This window comes from Triticum urartu, chromosome 7, assembly GCF_003073215.2.
Source record: "Triticum urartu cultivar G1812 chromosome 7, Tu2.1, whole genome shotgun sequence".
Lineage (NCBI taxonomy): Eukaryota > Viridiplantae > Streptophyta > Magnoliopsida > Poales > Poaceae > Triticum > Triticum urartu.
Window position 1 is genome coordinate 99,564,868 of NC_053028.1, and position 19,820 is coordinate 99,584,687.

The 19,820-nt window shown below is 43.3% G+C and overlaps 1 protein-coding gene across 1 annotated transcript; it reads right to left on the reverse strand.

Annotated features, from left to right (window-relative positions):
• Positions 1–12,410: 12,410 nt before the first annotated feature.
• LOC125525510 lies at positions 12,411–15,123 on the reverse strand. Its single transcript, XM_048690520.1, has 4 exons — positions 14,853–15,123; positions 13,816–14,750; positions 13,556–13,702; positions 12,411–12,980 (listed from the first exon to the last, which is right to left on the reverse strand). Exons 2-4 carry the CDS (start codon positions 13,957–13,959, stop codon positions 12,654–12,656), a joined length of 618 nt encoding a protein of 205 aa, XP_048546477.1. The 5' UTR covers positions 13,960–14,750; positions 14,853–15,123; the 3' UTR covers positions 12,411–12,653.
• Between the last annotated feature and the right edge of the window lie 4,697 nt (positions 15,124–19,820).

Below are 19,820 nucleotides of genomic sequence, written 5' to 3' on the forward strand. Positions count from 1 at the left end.
GATCACCTCTCCAGTTTTTGGAGTTGGAGGCATATGGTAGCTAGAGGTGGAGCTTCGATTCTTTTTATCATTTTCATGGCTGATTGGTTTGATGCCAACATTTGGCAAAAATCAAAAGGTGCCAAAAATTGGCAACTTTTGATGAGCTTGGCAAGAAAAGTTTATAACCAACCAATCACTTTCGAACACTACATCTAAAAAGTATATCCTGAGGTTGTCCAAGAAATGGTTTAAGCGCGGTAGGAAAGATGCATACGGCGGCGAAGGATTTTGCCAGGAACTCACATTGTGGCCTGGAGATGGATCCATAACTCACAGGCTGAGACAAGATGGGCTGCTTCACTTCCTCAATTCAACCAAACTAGCAAAAAACATGATATAGAGTCAAACAGTATATATATTCAATTAAAGGATTTGGACTTTCAGCTCGGGCTATTTTTCTGTCAAATGGCGAATTCAAACATTTTCAGAACATGGAGCTTTCTATTCCTCTGGAAACCATTTTTGATCTTCCAACCCGCACCACTCAAAAAACTGGTGAATCCTTTTTACCGTCTACTCCCTCCGTTCGGAATTACTTGTCGCAGAAATGGATGTATCTAGATGTATTTTAGTTCTAGATACATCCATTTTCGAGACAAATAATTCCGAACGGAGGGAGTATTATTTATCCTCATAGGAAAAGGAAAAGAAGTCATATAATTAATTGCAAAACGGCAAAAGATCAAACCTTTTCAAATCTTAAATGGGGAAAATGATCAGATGGGAGGGCAAATAATCAAACTACAAATAACCTGTGTTAAAATCAAATTCCCCGTCGGGACGGGGTTTAGGGCTTTGATGAAATGCTAGAATGACACCATTGGATGTGGGGGATGCCTAGAGCTCCATCTACAAAGAGATGGATAGAGTTCCCCAAAATATTTCACCACAGACACATTTTACAAATGCCTTGCATCTGAATGATATAAGCCATTGGCCTCCGGCAACCGTAGCAAGTCCGCAGTGCACAGTTCACTTAAATTGAACAACATAGTTTAAAGTACACACAAGTCAAGAACCACATGACCATTTCCTGGCTATCAATAATAAAAACACAGAAAATATTATAACTGTCTGCGCCTAATGCGCAGTATTATGAGCCTGTTTGGGACTGCTCTGCTCCTTAAAATTCAGCTCCGCTCTAGAAAACACAAGCCAAACAGGGTAACTCCACGATATGCCGCTCCACAAAGAAACTAGAATCTGGGGCACAACTCCCAGTTTTTCATGAAGCTCTTCAGGGGGTGCTCTAAAAAACTCTAGAAGCTGGAGTTGGGTGAAAATTACCCACCACTGCCACCAGTAAGTGGATACCCCTTCGTTTCTCCCCCCTTGACCAATCAAATAGATCCTTTCCACCAAATTTCTCATTCTTGAAGCTGGAGCTAGATGGAAGCCAAACATTCTCTTTGGTAGGGCTACAACTTCTGGATGAAACTGCTCCAAAGTGAATTTAATGGAGCGAAACTGATTTTGGTGAAGCGAAGCAGTCCCAAACAGGCTCTATATAGCAGCAATTCTAACACATCACTCCAGCTGCAGTAAGAGTGGACTTCTCTTTATTAGGCACAACCGACCAGGCTAAGCCCGTTGTCATCCTTGCGGATTACTCATTGACTGTCCCATCATCTGACTATTATGTCTGCGGATGAGGATAATCCTCCTTGCGAATTACTCATTGACTGTACCATCATCCGATTATTATGTCTGCGGATGAGGATAATCCGTATCTGAGTTGCTCCCTGATGCGGTGCTTGCTAGCTTCATCCACCGGAAATCTTGGAGATATGGCAGTGCACTTCTTGCATGGGGATATAGCAGGCAACTCAATTCTCTTTAAGCACACGGCTCGTTCCATGACGAGCCGTATATAATTCATCACCTTGTATTCCTCCTCGAACCCTTTCATCACGAACAATTTCAATTTCAAGTGCTTGAAATTGGATGCTTGCCGCACCAAGTTGGTCTTCTCGGCATCATCCTCGGACTTATTGAATTCACATGAGTGACGAGATAACTTCATGAACCGAAAAAATAAACTACATTAGAAATTGGCGTCCTCAACATCAACATTTCAAAATGCAGCACAATGGCCGCAGCATGAGTTAAGACATAAAAGTAAATGTGTGCTTAAAAAAGTTTAGAACCTTTCTGGAATTAGAGTTCTTGGAGGTATCTGAAGAAATGGAATTTCCTATATAGCATTTGGAATAAAGCAATGACTTTCTAGGATTCCAATTACATAGCAGTAAATAAACTAAGAAAAAATCGATAGAAATTTTGGGGGAATCTAAACATGAGGTTAGACATAATAGTCCCTCTATAAAGAAATACAAGAGCATTTAGAATTTTAGATCACTACTTTAGTGAAGTGATCTAAACGCTCTTATATTTCTTTACGGAGGGAGTAGAAAATATCCATTGCCTTTACGCACATTTCTTATGAAGCACACAAACAACCTTGAAGAACAACTTATCTGCCATGTATTCCAGGATTACACCATCATCCCTATATACAATTCACGGGTTCTCCCTGTTGATATATCCTAGAGAGCCCTGTATGTACTACATTTGATAGAATATATATAGTACTTAAGTGGTTTAATATTAGTATATTACACATGCATGCTGGTACCCTATATGTTAATGCTGCATATATGGAAAATGTAAACATGTCATTATATGGTCAAAGTGTGGATTGAAAGAACCGAATGATAGGCTTACATGAAAATTCTCCAGTGAAGGTGCACCTTCAAGTATAAACATAGTCCAATCCAAATCACATTCAGTAAATATACCGCAAAGGTGCACATCTCTCAGTTTGCTGAATATAGGGGTGAGCTGTTGTGGACCTTCAGGTTCAACCCATATCTGCAGTTAAAAGAACAGAAATATGGAGAATATTGTAACATGAAGCAAGAAACACATGTTTAAATAAATTGATAATAATTAGAAGTAGAGAGAATTGTAGTAGAAACTTACCATTTGAGTGTAAAAATTCAAAAGCAGATTCGACAGGTTTATGTCACTAGATAAACATTGGCTCAGCACGAATGGCTTCTGCCAAGACTGGGCAGGACAAGCAAAGCAGACGTGATCAAGCTGGGGAACATAGCCAAAAGACACTGGGGGGTTTTCACAAAACCAAACATCGTATACCAGTTCCCTCAGTTTAGGAAGACAGATTAGCTCAACGTGTATGCATCCAAAGCATTTAAGTTCAAGTGAGCTGAGCTCCGAGCTTGGGGCATGTAATTCAAGGACAGATTCCTGGGGCATTTCACAGGATCTCAAGGAAAGCATCTTAAGTTTACTGCAAGTGTTAAGAAGATTGGTTACATCTGAGTCTTGAAACGCAAGGTTCTGAAGGATTAGTCTAGTGAGCAATTTGAAGGCACCAGGGTATGCACCAAAGAATGACATAAACCGCTGTCCATACAAGGCTAACTGGGCATCACTTGGAGAAGCAATATCTGGGCACATTGCGAACTCAAGCCATTCAGGTTCGCCGCTCTTCACGACATCCCAAACCGTATTGCCAATTGTGGACAAGTAAGGGTCCATAATGTAGAAGCTGAGCTGCAATCTTTTGATGGTTCGAGTGCACTTGCAAGTCGGAGGAGACAGCAGTCTCCTCGTTGCGTCCGTGTATGCCTTCATTGTTTTATCTGTCGTGTAACCGGCCTTACGGACGTCCGAGACAGTGATGAGCAGATGAGAGAGTTGATGAGGAAGGTGCCTCCATCGTGTTGCGATAGTGCCAGCTCGAATCACCGTGCGAAGATCAAGGCGTTCTAGGATTTGGAGAAGAATGTCATTGGGTAGCGCGCTAATTCTATCTTCATCTTTGCTGGCAACAATAGAATCTTCTCCTTCAGTTGGATCAATTATACCTTCAATTTTGCTCTGCAAAACAGCAAACTGAAGAAAATAAGGTCTTTCTTGATGTAGCAATAGTAATAAATAACAAGAAAGGGGAAGGAAGCAATGAACTTACACAGTTGCTTATTGACTCCATGATTGAACACCTGAGAAAGAGCAAGGATACAAAACAGTCTCACGAATCTAGGCCTTGTAGGTCGCTAGCTACTTATTCTGGATAGAAAAGCCCGGAAGAGGCCGAGTCAGAGTAGCAGAACCACTCCGAACTCAATTAGAAAACCAGCAGAAATCCTCCCCCGCCACGCATTGCTACCACAAATCTATAATAATGGTGTATTCTACGACACACACCGCGGGAGTGTTAGAATTGATCCGAGGCATACGTTGATAATTCAAGAACCAAACAATCACACAAGGCACGACACCGAGATTTGTTAATGAGGTTTACCGATATGGCTATATCTCCGGGGCCTGACCACGGGCGCTCCTCCGCGTGACACCGTCATAATACCGCATCCGGTTGCCCTGGACACCGGCACAAGCCGCCGGCTTCCCCTATGTTTCGGTGCTATTATGTTGGCATAAGTTATATCGTGTGTCTACCCCAGCTATATATGAGAGGTCTTGGATACAAGTGTCCTATTAGAACACGACTCCATATCCTATCTAAACACAATACTACTCGTAGTCCAACTGTAATCTACCTTGTATATAATATTCGACACAACTCTAACAAACTCCATCTTGCCGAATATTCGCCACCAACTTGAATTCGTCAATGCGTCAAACTTCCATGTATATTGGATTTGAGCTTATCCCATGAGTACCGCTGCTACTCCAAAGACTCCATATGACTTCACCTGCAACTTGTAGTCCCTTCATTTTTTGACCACAGTCAACGCTCGAGCAAAATTAAGTTCCACTTTACTCTAGTCTGTGCTCCCAACTTCCAGAGTATCCGTCCAACGCCATCACACACTGGTCACCGACCTGCGTGAAAGTGAACAACTCACATATTGGGCGTCACACATAAGAGTTACCTGAACTCAACATCACCGCTCCATTCTTGACCGCCTGTTTGAAACATGAAGAAAATTCACCATTGCTTGTAGTCATCCTGAGTCAAATTCGTAGTTGTGTCACCACATGTATGATCACCAGAGCTCTGGCCCGTCTCCATGTCTCATGCGCCTCGCCGCTATTACCGCGTCGAGCCTCCGCTGTCTCGGTCAAGTCTCAAGGGTTGCGAATCCACAATACTCAACCCCCACTGCAGAGTACCATCGATCATCACAGACCGGTGACGAGTTTCATGCTTCCATCATACCACTGGGCTCCAGTCCGAATTGCGTGTCACTCGCTTTTTTTTTCCCGTTGCTGAATAGGCTTTGATTCCATGGATCCTTACACCGTAGCCCCTCAATCCAGCTCTACCTTCAACATGACTTCAAGCTCCGTGTGTGCATCACCTTGAATCAACCCCGCGCCATAGTCTTGTCGAAGCCACACAAGTCCTCTGACCCGCGCCACGTGTTTCCACGCCCCAGAAGTCGGTCACCATCAGCATCACGCTCCTATGAAGCCGCCGTCGATCCCGCACCGTCTTCTGTACCAACCGATTTGCGTCGATCCGTCAGACTGACTAGTCTGACCTAGCCAAACATATTCAACTATATGACACGCTCAAGGCTCTCAAATCGTCTTCCACGAATTTCCATCCACCACATGATAATTCCATCACAACTGACATGACTCTCCGCAACGCCTTCAAGCATCCATGTTGTGCTAACAAATGTTTCACCCTTGTCTGCCATAACTCAAGGTTTCCAGTTTTGTTGAACTTCTCTACCTCAAACCTAGTACCCATTGGCACCATGGTTCTTTGTACGGCTGACCCTATGAAAAATTAACCAAGCTGCTTCCAGATGCGACGTCCTGTGCACGTCTAGCAAAGCCCAAGGCCTCCATGCCCCTCTCGTGTGCAAGTAGTAAAATACTATATTGAAAATTTGATTGAACCACTCATGGGAGGTCCTGTACTCCTTCGTGCTTAGCCAGATCCTATGAACTGCTGTGTCGCTATTTTGCCTGCTGCCACGCGCACAACCCGATGCATGCATTGCAAAAGCCTTCGCTAATTCCGATGATGTATCGCTGATAGATTTTTTGTTCGCTCGAATCAATCTGCCTCTGCGCCATATACAAGGACTCGGTCCTTTTATTTTGGTCCAAAACAAAACTCACGTCTGCACGCACCCATGCATGCGGCTTGCGCTCAGCTCTGCTCTCCGGATGGGCCTCCAATCTGCTTGCACTGGGCCCGCTCGGCTTCCCTGCTATGCGTTTCATCAATCACTTACAATCTCGCCGAGACCGAATAGATTTCGAACACTGTGCACATTGCCTGCCTGTCCGCCGTCGCCGCTGAACCGATCCGCTGCTATGTCCTGCCTCTCTAATCGCCTCAAGAAAATTACAATCGCTGATTTTGCTTCTTATATCGCCACAAGTCGATTCCCACTCCAACGACTACGATCACTCCCTGCAGAACTCCAACGATACCTTCCGCCTCCCTTAGATCAACGATGCACCTCCGTCCAACCTAGCTCATGATACCACTTGTTAGAATTGATCCGAGGCATACCGTCAATCATCTGAGGATCAAGCAATCACACGAGGCACGACACCGAGATTTGTTAACGAGGTTCACCGATATGGCTACATCCCCGGGGCCTGACCACGGGCGCTCCTCCGCGTGACACCGTCACAATACCGCATCCGGTCGCCCTGGACACCGGCACAATCCGCTGGCTTCCCCTGCGTTCCGGTGCTATTATGTTGGCATAGGTTACACGTGTGTCTACCCACGCTATATATGAGAGGTCTAGGATACAAGTGTCCTATTAGGACACGACTCCATATCCTATCTAAACACAATACTACTCGTAGTCCAACTGTAATCTACATTGTACACAATATTCAACATAACTCTAACAAACTCCACCTTGCTGAATATTCGCCACCACCTTGAATTCGTCAACGTGTCAAACTTTCATGTACATTGGACTTGAGCTTATCCCATGAGTACCGCTACTACTCCAAAGACTCCATATGACTCCACCTGCAACTTGTAGTCCCTTCATTTTTTGACTACAGTTAACGCTCGAGCAAAATTAAGTTCCACTTTACTCTAGTATGTGCTCCCAACTTCCAGAGTATCCGTCCAACGCCATCGCACACTGATCACCGACATGCGTGAAAGTGAACAACTCACATATTGGGTGTCACGCATAAGAGTTACCTGAACTCAACATCATCGCTCCATTCTTGACCGCATGTTTGAAACATGAAGGAATTTCACCATTGCTTGTAGTCATCCCGAGTCAAATTCGCAGTTGTCTCACCACATGTATGATCACCAGAGCTCTGGCCCGTCTACATGTCCCATGCGCCTCGCCGCTATCACCGCGTCGAGCCTCCGCTGTCCCGGTTAAGTCTCAAGGGTTGCGAATCCACACCACTCAACCCCCACTGCAGAGTACCATCGATCATCACAGACCGATGACGAGTTTCATGCTTCCATCAGACCACTGGGCTCCAGCCCGAATTGCGTGTCACTCGCTTTTTTTCCCATTGCTGAATAGGCTTCGATTCCATGAATCCTTACACCGTAGCCCCTCAATCCAGCTCCATCTTCAACATGACTTCAAGCTCTGTGTGTGCATCACCTTGAATCAACCTTGCGCCATAGTCTTGTCGAAGCCACACAAGTCCTCTGACCCGCGCCTCGTGTTTCCACGCCCCAGAAGTCAGTCACCATTGGCATCACGCTCCTATGAAGCCGTCGCCGATCCTGCACCGTCTTCTGTACCAACCGATTTGGGTCGATCCGTCAGACTGACTAGTCTGACCCAGCCAAATATATTCAACTATATGACACGCTCAAGGCTCTCAAATCGTCTTTCATGAATTTCCATCCACCACATGATAATTCCATCACAGCTGACATGACTTTCCACAACGCCTTCAAGCATCCCTGCTGTGCCAACAAATGTTTCACCCTTGTCTGCCATAACTCAAGGTTTCCAGTTTCATTGAACTTCTGCACCTCAAACCTAGTACCCATTGGCACCATGGTTCTTTGTACGGCTGACCCTATGAAAAATTAACCAAGCTGCTTCCAGATGCGACGTCCTGCGCACGTCTAGCAAAGCCCAAGGCCTCCATACCCCTCTCGTGTGCAAGTAGTAAAATACTATATTGAAAATTTGATTGAACCACTCACGGGAGGTCCTGTACTCCTTCGTGCTTAGCCAGATCCTACGAACTGCTGTGTCGCTATTTTGCCTGCTGCCACGCGCACAACCCGATGCATGCATTGCAAGAGCCTCCGCTAATTCCGATGGTGTATCGCTGATGGATATTTTGTTCGCTCGAATCAATCTGCCTCTGCGCCATATACAAGGACTCGGTCCTCTTCTTTTGGTCCAAAACAAAACTCACGTCTGCACGCACCCACGCGTGCGGCTTGCGCTCAGCTCAGCTCTCCGGATTGGCCTCCAATCTGCTTGCGCTGGGCCCGCTCGGCTTCCCTGCTATGCGTTTCTCAATCACTTACGATCTCGCTGAGACCGAATAGATTTCAAACACTATGCACATTGCCTGCCTGCCCGCCGTCGCCGCTGAACCGATCCACCGCTGCATGCTGCCTCTCTAATCGCCTCAAGAAAATTACAACCGCTGATTCTGCTTCTTAGATCACCACAAGTCGATTCCCACTCCAACGACTACGATCATTCCCTGCAGAACTCCAACGATACCTTCCGCCTTCCTTAGATCAAAGATGCACCTCTGTCCAACCTAGCGCATGATACCACTTGTTAGAATTGATCCGAGGCATACCGTCGATCATCCGAGGACCAAGCAATCACATGAGGCACGACACCGAGATTTATTAACGAGGTTCACCGATATGGCTACATCCCCGGGGCCTGATCACGGGCGCTCCTCCGCGTGACACCGTCACAATACCGCATCCGGTCGCCTTGGACACCGGCACAAGCCGCCGGCTTCCCCAGTGTTCCAGTGTATTATGTTGGCATAGGTTACATCGTGTGTCTACCCTCACTATATATGAGAGGTCTAGGATACAGGTGTCCTATTAGGACACAACTCCATATCCTATCTAAACACAATACTACTCGTAGTCCAAATGTAATCTATCTTGTACACAATATTCGACACAACTCTAACAGAGAGAAATCTAACAAAGTTCGTCGGCGGGCCTTCTCTACTTACCGAACCCCAACTTCCATAACAAGGATCCGCCTCCGCCACGGATTCCCAAGGTGAAACCTTGTTATTTACTAGAGGCGGTCGTGGAAGGCGAACCACCCCAAGGAGCCGCCTCCGTCATGGATTTCAGGGGCGTTGGCTCATCTGATCTGTATTTCTTGTTCGGTAGGGGAGGGCCCTGATGGTGCTAGTGATGGCTGGAGATATGGCAGAGGAATTCGGATCCATTTCTTGCTCCGTGGGACTTCAATCGGATTTGCAACGAATTTGTGATTTTGGTAGAGAAACGATATTTCGGCAGGGATGGCTGGGGAAGAAGACGAACATGAGAGAGAGAGTCCAGAACGGAAATTCTATTTTTTTAGCAACATAACGCAAATTCTATGAATCAATCTCTGCGTCGTGGGCCAAAGAGTACTCTGCGAGGCTGGGCACGCGTGCTGGCACGACCCGTTTACTTGTTTTTGAGTTTTTAAATGTATATGGCCCAAAAGACAGCCCAACAAGCCAAAACAGCCTATAAGGCCTAAAAGCAGCCTGTCACGCGGGCCAAACGTGCCCGTGGGCCGCCCCGTAAAAAATGTTAGTGTAATTCAATAAAAATGCTTCGTGTTGCAAAAAAAAAGTTTTGTATATTCAAAAAAAATGTACGTCACATTCAAAAAAATCCTCATAAGTTTAAAAAAAATGTGTTCATGACATTTAAAAAAATGTTTGTACAATGTGCAAAAATGTTGGCCTGGTTAAAAATGATGTTTTAATGATTTGAAAAATGTTTCAACATGTTTTCGAAAAATGTGTTTAACATGTATATGAAAAATATATCCAAAACATGTTTTGTAAGAATGTTAAACATGTATTTCGAAAATGTTAAGTGGATATAAATAATGTTTTAAATATATACAAAAAATGTAGAAACATGTATGAAAAAAACTAGACATGCATTGAAAAAACAAAACCTGATGAGAATCAACAAAATAAACAAAAAAATCAAAGAAAATAACAAAGAAAAGAAAGAAAGAATCAGAATAAAACCAGAGGATAAAGAAGAATTATGAAATACCAAAAAAAACCGTTGAAAAAAGAAAGAAAACCGAACCATAAAAGAAGAAGAAAAAGAAAACCAAAAGCCGGCGAAAAAAATCCCCCAAAACAAAAGAGAGCGAAACAAAAAAAAATGAAGAAACCAGTTCGAAATTATCGATCGAACGAGGATTCTATAAATGGGATGGCCCGATACTAGTCCGCCCATTCCTAATAGGAATTACTACGGGCGAGACAAAGCTTTTGCATGGTACACAGTCACGAAGTCAGGCACTACACGAGCAATATAATAAACGTGTCACATCATAAGTCGTGTCGTGCCAGACATGTTTAATCCTGCACTAGGTTGTGCCGACCCAAATGGTCAAGTCTGATCAAGCGTGGCCCTGGATTGGCCCATGGAGCGCGGCCCCTATCTCTCTCACTCGACGTGAGACAATAAGGTGTCTCGAGTCAGGAGGCAGCCGCTCGACTGGGTCGGCCCAGCGCAGAAATATGCTTTCAACGCTTTTATTTTTCTTCCATTTTTCATGTTTTTTTTGCATTTTTTTTACTTTTTCTTGTATCTCGAAATATTTTGAATATATCAATTATAAAAAATAATTTATAAACAAACATTGAAAAATGTTAATCATGCATTTAGAAAATATTAAATGCCTCCTAAAAAAGAATATTAAATGTGTAAAAATAAAATGTACAAAGTGTATGGAAAAAGGTAGAAATAAAAAACAGGTTTTCAATATTTTTAACAAAATATTAATGATGTGCTGAAATACTTTAAATATATATAGAAAAATATTTCCATGATATATAAAAAATATACAAAAAAATGTGCAGTGTGCGTGGGAAAAGTAGACATAAACAAATATCACCAGTTTAAAAAACTAATTACGTATTTGGAGAACTAAAACCGAGTACATGATTTGCGGTTTCAGTACTACTAGGTGTGAGGAGGAGGAGGTTAGCCTTGATGGCCAGGTGGTACCCCAGAAGGACACCTTTCGGTATTTGGGGTCAATACTGCAGGAGGATGGGGGTATTGATAAAGATGTGAACCATCTTATCAAAACTGGATGGATGAAGTGGCGCCAAGCTTCTGGCATTCTTCGTGACAAGAGAGTGCCACAAAAACTAAAAGGCAAGTTCTACAGGACGGTGGTTCAACCTGCAATGTTGTATGACGCTGAGTGTTGGCCGACAAAAGGGCGACATGTTCAACAGTTAGGTGTGGCGGAGATGCGTATGTTGAGATGGATGTGTGGCCACACGAGGAAGGATTGAGTACAGAATGATGATATACGAGATAGAGTTGGGGTAGCACCAATTGAAGAGAAGCTTGTCCAACATCGTCTGAGATGATTTGAGCATATTTAGCGCAGGCCTTCGGAAGCTCCAGTGCATAGCGGACGGCTAAATCGTGCGGAGAATGTCAAGAGAGGGCGGGGTAGACCGTATTTGACATGGGATGAGTCCGTTAAGAGAGACCTGAAAGATTGGAGTATCACCAAAGAGCTAGCTATGGACAGGGGCGCGCGCGTGCAAGCTTGCTAGTTGTTGTTGTTGACAGAAAAGACAGAAAACCGGGGGGGGGGGGGGGGGGGGGGGAGGGAATCTGATGAAGAAAATAAAATAAAACCGAATGAAAAAAGAAGAATTTGGACTTTCAGCTCGCGCTATTTTTCTGTCAAATGGCGAATTCAAACATTTTCAGAACAACACGGAGCCTTCTAAACTCCTTCTATTCCTCTGGAAACCATTTTTCATCTTCCAACCCGCACCACCCAAAAAACTGATGAATCCCTTTTGACCATTTATTTATGCTCGTAGGGAAAGGAAAAAAAATCACATATTAATTACAGAAGGGCAAAAGATCCAAGTTCAAATGTATGATGGGGAAAAGAATATCAAACTATAAATAACCTGGGTTAAAAATCAAATTCCCCATCAGGAAGGGGGCCTGTGGCTTTGATGAAATGCTAGAATGCCACCATTAAATGTGGGGGATGCCTGTAACGGCCAAGCCTGTCAATGGAGCTCCATCGACAAGGAGATGGATCGAGTCCGGACATGCTATTATACCAGACACATTTTGCAAATGCCTTGCATCTGAATGATATAAGCCATTGGCCTCCGGCAATCAAAGCAAGTGCACACTGCATATAATTCACTTAAATTGAAGAATATAGTTTAAAGTACACACGAATCAAGAACCACATTGACCATTTCCTGGCTATCAATAAAAAAAACAGAAGAGGTTATAACTGTTTGCGCCTAATGCGCAATGTATAGCAGCAATTCTAACACATCATCCAATATATAGGCGCAACCGACCAGACTAAGCCCGTCATCATCCAAACATTATCCTCGCGGATTACTCATTGACTGTACCATCATCCAATTATTATGTCTGCGGATGAGGACAATCCATGTCTGAGTTGCTCCCTGATGCGGTGGTTGCTGGCTTCATCCACCGGAAATCTTGGAGATATGGTAGTGCACTTATTGCATTGGATTTTAGCAGGCAACTCAATTCTCTTCAAGCACACGGCTCGTTCCATGACGAGGCGTATATAATTCATCACCTTGTATTCCTCCTCGAACCCTTTCATCATAAACAATTTCAATTTCAAGTGCTTGAAATTGGATGCTTGCCACACCAAGTTGGTCTTCTCAGCATCGTCCTCGGACTTATTGAATTCACATGAATGACGATATAACTTCATGAACCAATTTTTTAAAATTAGATTAGAAATTGGCATCCTCAGCAGCATCAGCATTTAAAATGAAGCGCAATGGCAGCAGCATGAGTTAAGACATAAATGTAAATGTGCACTTACTAAAAACTTTAGAACCTTTCTGGAATCAGAGTTCTTGGAGGTATCTGAAGAAATGAAATACCGATATAGCATTTGGAACAAAGCAATGAATTTCTAGGATTCCTATAATAACATAGTAAACTAAGACAAACTCCGTAGGAATTTTGGGGGAATCTAACATGAGGTTAGACAAAATAGAACATCCATAGTCTTTACGCACATTTCCTATGAAGTACATAAACAACCTTGATAAGAACAACTTCTCTGCCATGTATTCTAGGATTGCACCATCATCCCTATACATCCCAGAGAGCCCTGTATCACTGTATGTACTATATTTGGCAGAATATAGTAATAAGTGGTTAATATTACACATGCATGCTGGTACCCTATATTTTAATGCTACATATCTGGAAAGTGGAAGCATGTATGTATGGCCAAAGTGTGGATTGGAAGAACCGAGGTGACAGGCTTACATGGAAATTCTGCAGTGAAGGCGCGCCTTCAAGTATAAACATAGTCCAATTCAAATCACATTCAGTAGATATACCGCCAAGGTGCGCATGTGTCAGTTTGCTGAATATAGGAGTCAGCCGTTGTGGACCTTCAGGCTCAACCCAGATCTGCAGTTAAAAGAACATAAATATGGAGAATATTATAACATGAAGTAAGAAACACATTTTTATTTATTTTTGAATAATAACTAGATGTAGAGGGGATTGTAGTAGAAACTTACCCGTTGATTGTAAAAATTAAAAACCAGATTCCCCCGGTTTGTGTCACTAGATAAACATTGGCTCAGTGCGAATGGCTTCTGCCAATACTGGGCAGGACAACCAAAAGCGAGTTGATGAAGCTGAGGAACATAGCCAAAATACATTGGGGGTTTTCACAAGACCAAGCATCATACATCAGTACCCTCAGTTTAGGAAGACAGGTTAGCTTAACGTGTAAGCATCTAAAGAATCTAAGTTCAATTGATCTGAGGTCCGAGCTTGGGGCGTCTAATTCAAGGACAGATTCCTGGGGCATTACGCAGAATCTCAAGCAAAGAATCTTAAGTTTACTGCAAGTGTTAACAAGATTGGCGACATCTGAGGCTTGAAACGTGAGGTTCTCAAGGATTAGTCTAGTGAGCGATTCGAAGGCGCCAGGGTATGCACCAAAGAATGACATAAACCGCTGTCCATACAAGGCTAATTGGGCATCACTTGGAGAAGCAACATCTGGGCACATTGCGAACTCGAGGTATTCAGGTTCGCGGTTCTTCACGACATCCTGAACCGTATGGCCAATTATGGACAAGTAAGGGTCCATAATGTAGCACCTGAGCATCAATGTTTTGATGGTTCGAGTGCACTTGCAAGCCGGAGGAGACAGCAACCTCCTCGTCGCGTCCGTGTATGCCTTCATTATCTCATCTGTCGTGTAACCGGGCTTACAGACGTCCGAGGTACTGATGAGCAGATGAGATAGTTGATGAGGAAGGTGCCTCCACCGTGTTGCGACAGTGCCGGCCCAAATCGCCGTGCGGACATCAAGGCGTTCTAGGATGTGGAGAAGAATTTCACTGGGTAGCGCACTAATTCTGTCTTCATCTTTGCTGGCAACAACGGAATCTTCTCCTGCAGTGGGATCAATTCTATCTTCAATTTTGCTCTGCAAAACAGACTGAAGAAAACAAGTTCTAAAAATAAGCGACATATGAAGCATTGATACCAAGCAGAGGCAGCAACATAGCAACCGACAGAGGAGAGGGCGGGGGGAGCAGACCTTGATGCTTGGGGAATCCATGGCAAGAGCAGCTTCGGGAGTTGGATTCGCCGATTCGGGGACGGGGTGCATCTTCTGGAGGTAGCAGAGAGGACACCACAGTCGGAGAGGAGGGGAGGGGAGGGAACCCACAGCTTGGAGGCGAGGCACGACGGCTGTGGAAGGGAGCGGACGTGGGCGGGGGCGGACGACGCCGTGTAGGTCGGAGAGGACTCGGGCGGCGGCGTACGGCAGCTCGGGCGGGGTGGCGGTGTCAGACCCTATATCTGAATCTATACCTACCTACTAATAAGCAAAGTGCGTTCTCTAATTTTTTAATCCGTTCATAATCAAAAAGTTTTTCTTTCTATCTGAAGTGATATTAAATTTTTGTGCGTCTTTCCACTAAATTTTTTTTTATCCAGAATACCATCATTGGGCCGCGCACGCTTCGGCCCAACGAGCCCAGCAATTAATTATTGCCCACACCGTTGGGAAGGCCTTATTGGTCGCATGGGGCGCCTAAGACTGGGCCGGCCCGTTTTCACTTTTTCGTTGTTCTATTTCTATTTTTTTCTGTTTCTTTCTATTTCTCTTTTATATTTTTTCCTTTTTTTTTCGTATTTTTAAATTATTTTTGATGAAGTAAAAATTTACAAAAATATTTAGAATTTTAATATTTTTTTAAATATTCAAATAATGGTTACAATTCTAAAATTTGCTTCTATGTTGAATAATGTTTGAAACTTTTAAAATTTCCCGTTTCCAAATCTTCCCAATATTCAAAAAATGATCTCTTTTTTGAAAATTACTTTTTTTTTCAAAAAATCTTCAAGATTTAGTTATAAAAATTATATTTTATAAAATGTTCCATATTTTAAACAATTCTTGTTTTAGTGAAATGTTCAAAAATCAGAAAAATATTTGTGTCTAAAACATTTTGTATTTTTGAATGTTCCCTTAAAACAATTCAAAAAATCAAAAAATATTTGTGTTTTTGTAAAATGTACATGTTTTCGAAATATTGTTTGTGAATTTCAAAAATTATTCATGTTTCTAATTGTGTTTGTGATTTTCCTAAGATATTGGAATTTGCAAAAACAATGTTCGCATATTTCTAAAATTGTCCAGGATTTAAAAATTGTTAATGTTTCCAAGAATATTTACCAAATCATATTTTTTTGAATGTTCAAAATAATCAAAACTATTTCTGATGTGACACTATAGTATTTTCTTAAATATTCGCGTTGACCATTAGTTAGTGGTGCGCGTTCGTTCTTTGCTGATTGATTATAAATGAAAAAATTATGGACACATGCCAATAAATTATGTTATTTGGCTTTAGTTAGAGCAAAATTATGGGCACTTGAGCACTAAAATAATCAAAGAGAATAAAACCTAAAAAAGAAGGTACATTCTTGCCTGATTATGCTCATGAAACGGAATTTATGCGCTCCAATTAATAATCCACCCGGTTACGCCGTCGTAGCATAGAGTGGTCGAAGCAATCATGTCCCGAAGGTCGCTGCACAGCAACCAAATGAGGAGGCAGGCACAACCCCGAGACAGAGGCGGACCAGAAGGAAAAAAGGCATGAGTTGAGTGCTCGCCACCATGCCGACCAACCCAGTCACTATCAAAATTTCGCGTGTCAAACATGTCCAGCGAGAAGACCATAACTTCTTGCCATGTCGCCTACCATTGTTGAGACCATTTTTTTGGATGACACATCAATTATTTTTCCCATTGCTTCTTGCAAAAAAAATATCCCTCCATTGCAACGCACGGGCATATGTGCTAGTCTAACTGAAGAACCGAACTACTGTTCCTCCGGAGCTGAAGACCTAGTTTTTTTTTGAAGGGAAAACCTCAAGGCAACTTTATTGCGAAATTATCAAAGTTACATCCTTTAAAACATTTGGAAGAATTAACCCAAAAAAAGGACATGTGGAAGAAGAAAACTAGGTGATCCTTCGTCGGACGGACTAAACAGCTGCATAACGGTTCGCTCGCTCCGATAGGCTTCGCTCTCTTTCAGTGATTGAAGATCGGATGGCTCACATCCTTCGGGATGTCTCTATTCAAGGACCGGCAAAGGCCTGATCATCCAGCTAGTACTTCAGTTGGGGAGAATATCAGGTGCTCTGAATTAAAATATAAATAAATATCAGGTGCTCCCATGGTATGATTTCAAAAAAAAATCAATTTTAAGTGTTTGAAAAAATTCCACAAAAATTATACATGTTCACATCACTTGAGCGGCTATAGCGCAGCGGGCAACGGCGGTTAGAACAGGCCACCATGCGGTGCCTTTGAAGGAAAAAAAAACCCTATATGATCCTCCGTCTGGATTTATTAGCCCTCCACACATTTTGTATCAAATTTGAGCATATATTTAACCGACAAAATAGTCCCTCCGTTTGTTAATATAAGATGTTTTGTAAGTTCAATTTAAGATGCCAAAACGTCTTACATTGATGAACATAGATAGTATAATTTATAAGTTGCGACTAGGTCTAAGTCGACTAAGACTTAACCAAGTCTCAGTCAAGTGACATAATATATAAGAAGAAACAAAGAAAAATCTAAAAGGAAAATTTGTACGAATCTCCATGCAAGATTAAAGGAATATAGTATCGACTGGGACATAACGAAGTTTCAGTCGACTGAGACTTAGCAAAATCGATAATTTATATGTCAATGGAAGCTTCTTTAAGTACGAATCTAACAATATAATTTTTATGACATATAACTTGTGTTGCTAATTAAATCTATGGACAAAATTAGATCCAAACCCAAGATCGGTGAGACAGCCCCCACCTCTCCCAAAAAGCTAGGGTTTCTCTACCTTCCTGTCGACGCCAACGCCGGTCCGCCTCATCTCTGGTGGCTTTAGGGCCATTGGAGCGGAGTGGATCCTGGCCCTTGTCGTTGGGAGGGCCTAGCATTTAGATCTTTTTTCAAGGTTTGTGTCCTGTTCAAGAAGGTGAGACAGTGATGGCTCCCTGAAGATGGATTAAGGTTCTCCCCGCCTAGCCCCGTTCCGGTGGTGTGTCTAGTATCGTCGGTGGACGTTTGAAGACGTGTCTCCGACGAATCTGTCTTTGGTGGATTTGCTCCGATCTGGTCGTTCGTCTATGTTCGTATGTTTTTAGGTTAGATATTTCTGATCTATGCTACTCTTCACCGGTGACGGTTGTTGTTATATTGCCTTGGTCCTTTGGAGGCTTAGCACGACGACTTCTGACTGTATACTAGAACAATTTTTGCCCGGCTCCACAAGGGAGGGGCGATTACAGCTGTCACTAGGTCGTCTATGGATTTGGATGTAATATTTATTATTTCTAGTGTTCATTGTACTATCATGATTTAATATGCAAAGTACAAAAGGGCATCTGAAGGAAATATGCCCTAGAGGCAATAATAAAGTTGTTATTTATATTTCCTTATATCATGATAAATGTTTATTATTGATACTAGAATTGTATTAACCGGAAACTTAGTATATGTGTGAATACATAGAAAAACAGGGTGTCACTAGTATGCCTCTACTTGACTAGCTCGTTGAATCAATGATGGTTATGTTTCCTAACCATAGACATGAGTTGTCATTTGATTAACGGGGTCACATCATTAGAGAATGATGTGATTGACTTGACCCATCCGTTAGCTTAGCACGCTGATCGTTTAGTTTGTTACTATTGCTTTCTTCATGACTTATACATGTTTCTATGACTATGAGATTATGTAACTCCCGAATACCGGAGGAACACTTTGTGTGCTACCAAACGTCACAATGTAACTGAGTGATTATAAAAGTGCTCCACAGGTGTCTTCGATGGTGTTCGTTGAGTCGGCATAGATAGAGAATAGGATTTGTCACTCCAATTGTCAGAGAGGTATCTCTGGGCCCTCTCGGTAATGCACATCACTATAAGCCTTGCAAGCAATGTGACTAATGAGTTAGTTACGGGATGATACATTATGGAACGAGTAAAGAGACTTGCCGGTAACGAGATTGAACTAGGTATTGAGATACCGACGATCGAATCTCGGGCAAGTAACATACCGATGTTATGCGGTTTGACCGATAAAGATCTTCGTAGAATATGTAGGAACCAATATGAGCATCCAGGTTCTGCTATTGGTTATTGACCGGAGACGTGTCTCGGTCATGTCTACATAGTTCTCGAACCCGTAGGGTCCGCACGCTTAAAGTTTTGTGTTAATCGGTATTATGAGTTTTTGTGTTTTGATGTACCGAAGCTAGTTTGGAGTCCCGGATATGATCACGGACATGACGAGGAGTCTCAAAATGGTCGACACGTAAAGATGGATATATTGGACGACTATGTTCGGACACCGGAAGTGTTCCGGGAGGTCTCGAACATATACCGGAGTACCGAGGGGTTACCGGAACCCCCCGGGGAGTATATTGGGCCTAATGGGCCCTAGTGGGAGAAGAGGAGGGGCGGCCAGGGCAGCCGCGCGCCCCTCCCCCTCTAGTACGAATTGGACAAGGAGGGGGGCGGCGCCCCCTTTCCTTCTCCCCTTCTCTCCCTTCCTTCTCCTCTCCTACTCCTACTTGGATGGGGGGAGTCCTACTCCCGATGGGAGTAGGACTCCTCATGGGGCGCGCCATAGGAGGCCAGACCCCTCCCCCACCTCCAATCCTTTATATACGGGGAGGGGGGCACCCTTGGAAACACAACAATTGATCATTGATCTCTTAGCTGTGTGTGGTGCCCCCCTCCACCATAATCCACCTCGGTCATATCGTAGCGGTGCTTAGGCGAAGCCCTGCATCGGTAGCTTCATCAACACCGTCACCACGCCGTCGTGCTGACGAAGCTCTTCCCCGAAGCTCTACTGGATTGTGAGTTCGCGGGACGTCACCGAGCTGAACGTGTGCTGAACGCAGAGGTGCCGTACGTTCGGTACCGAGGATCGGTGAAGATGTACGACTACATCAGCCGCGTTTTCATAACG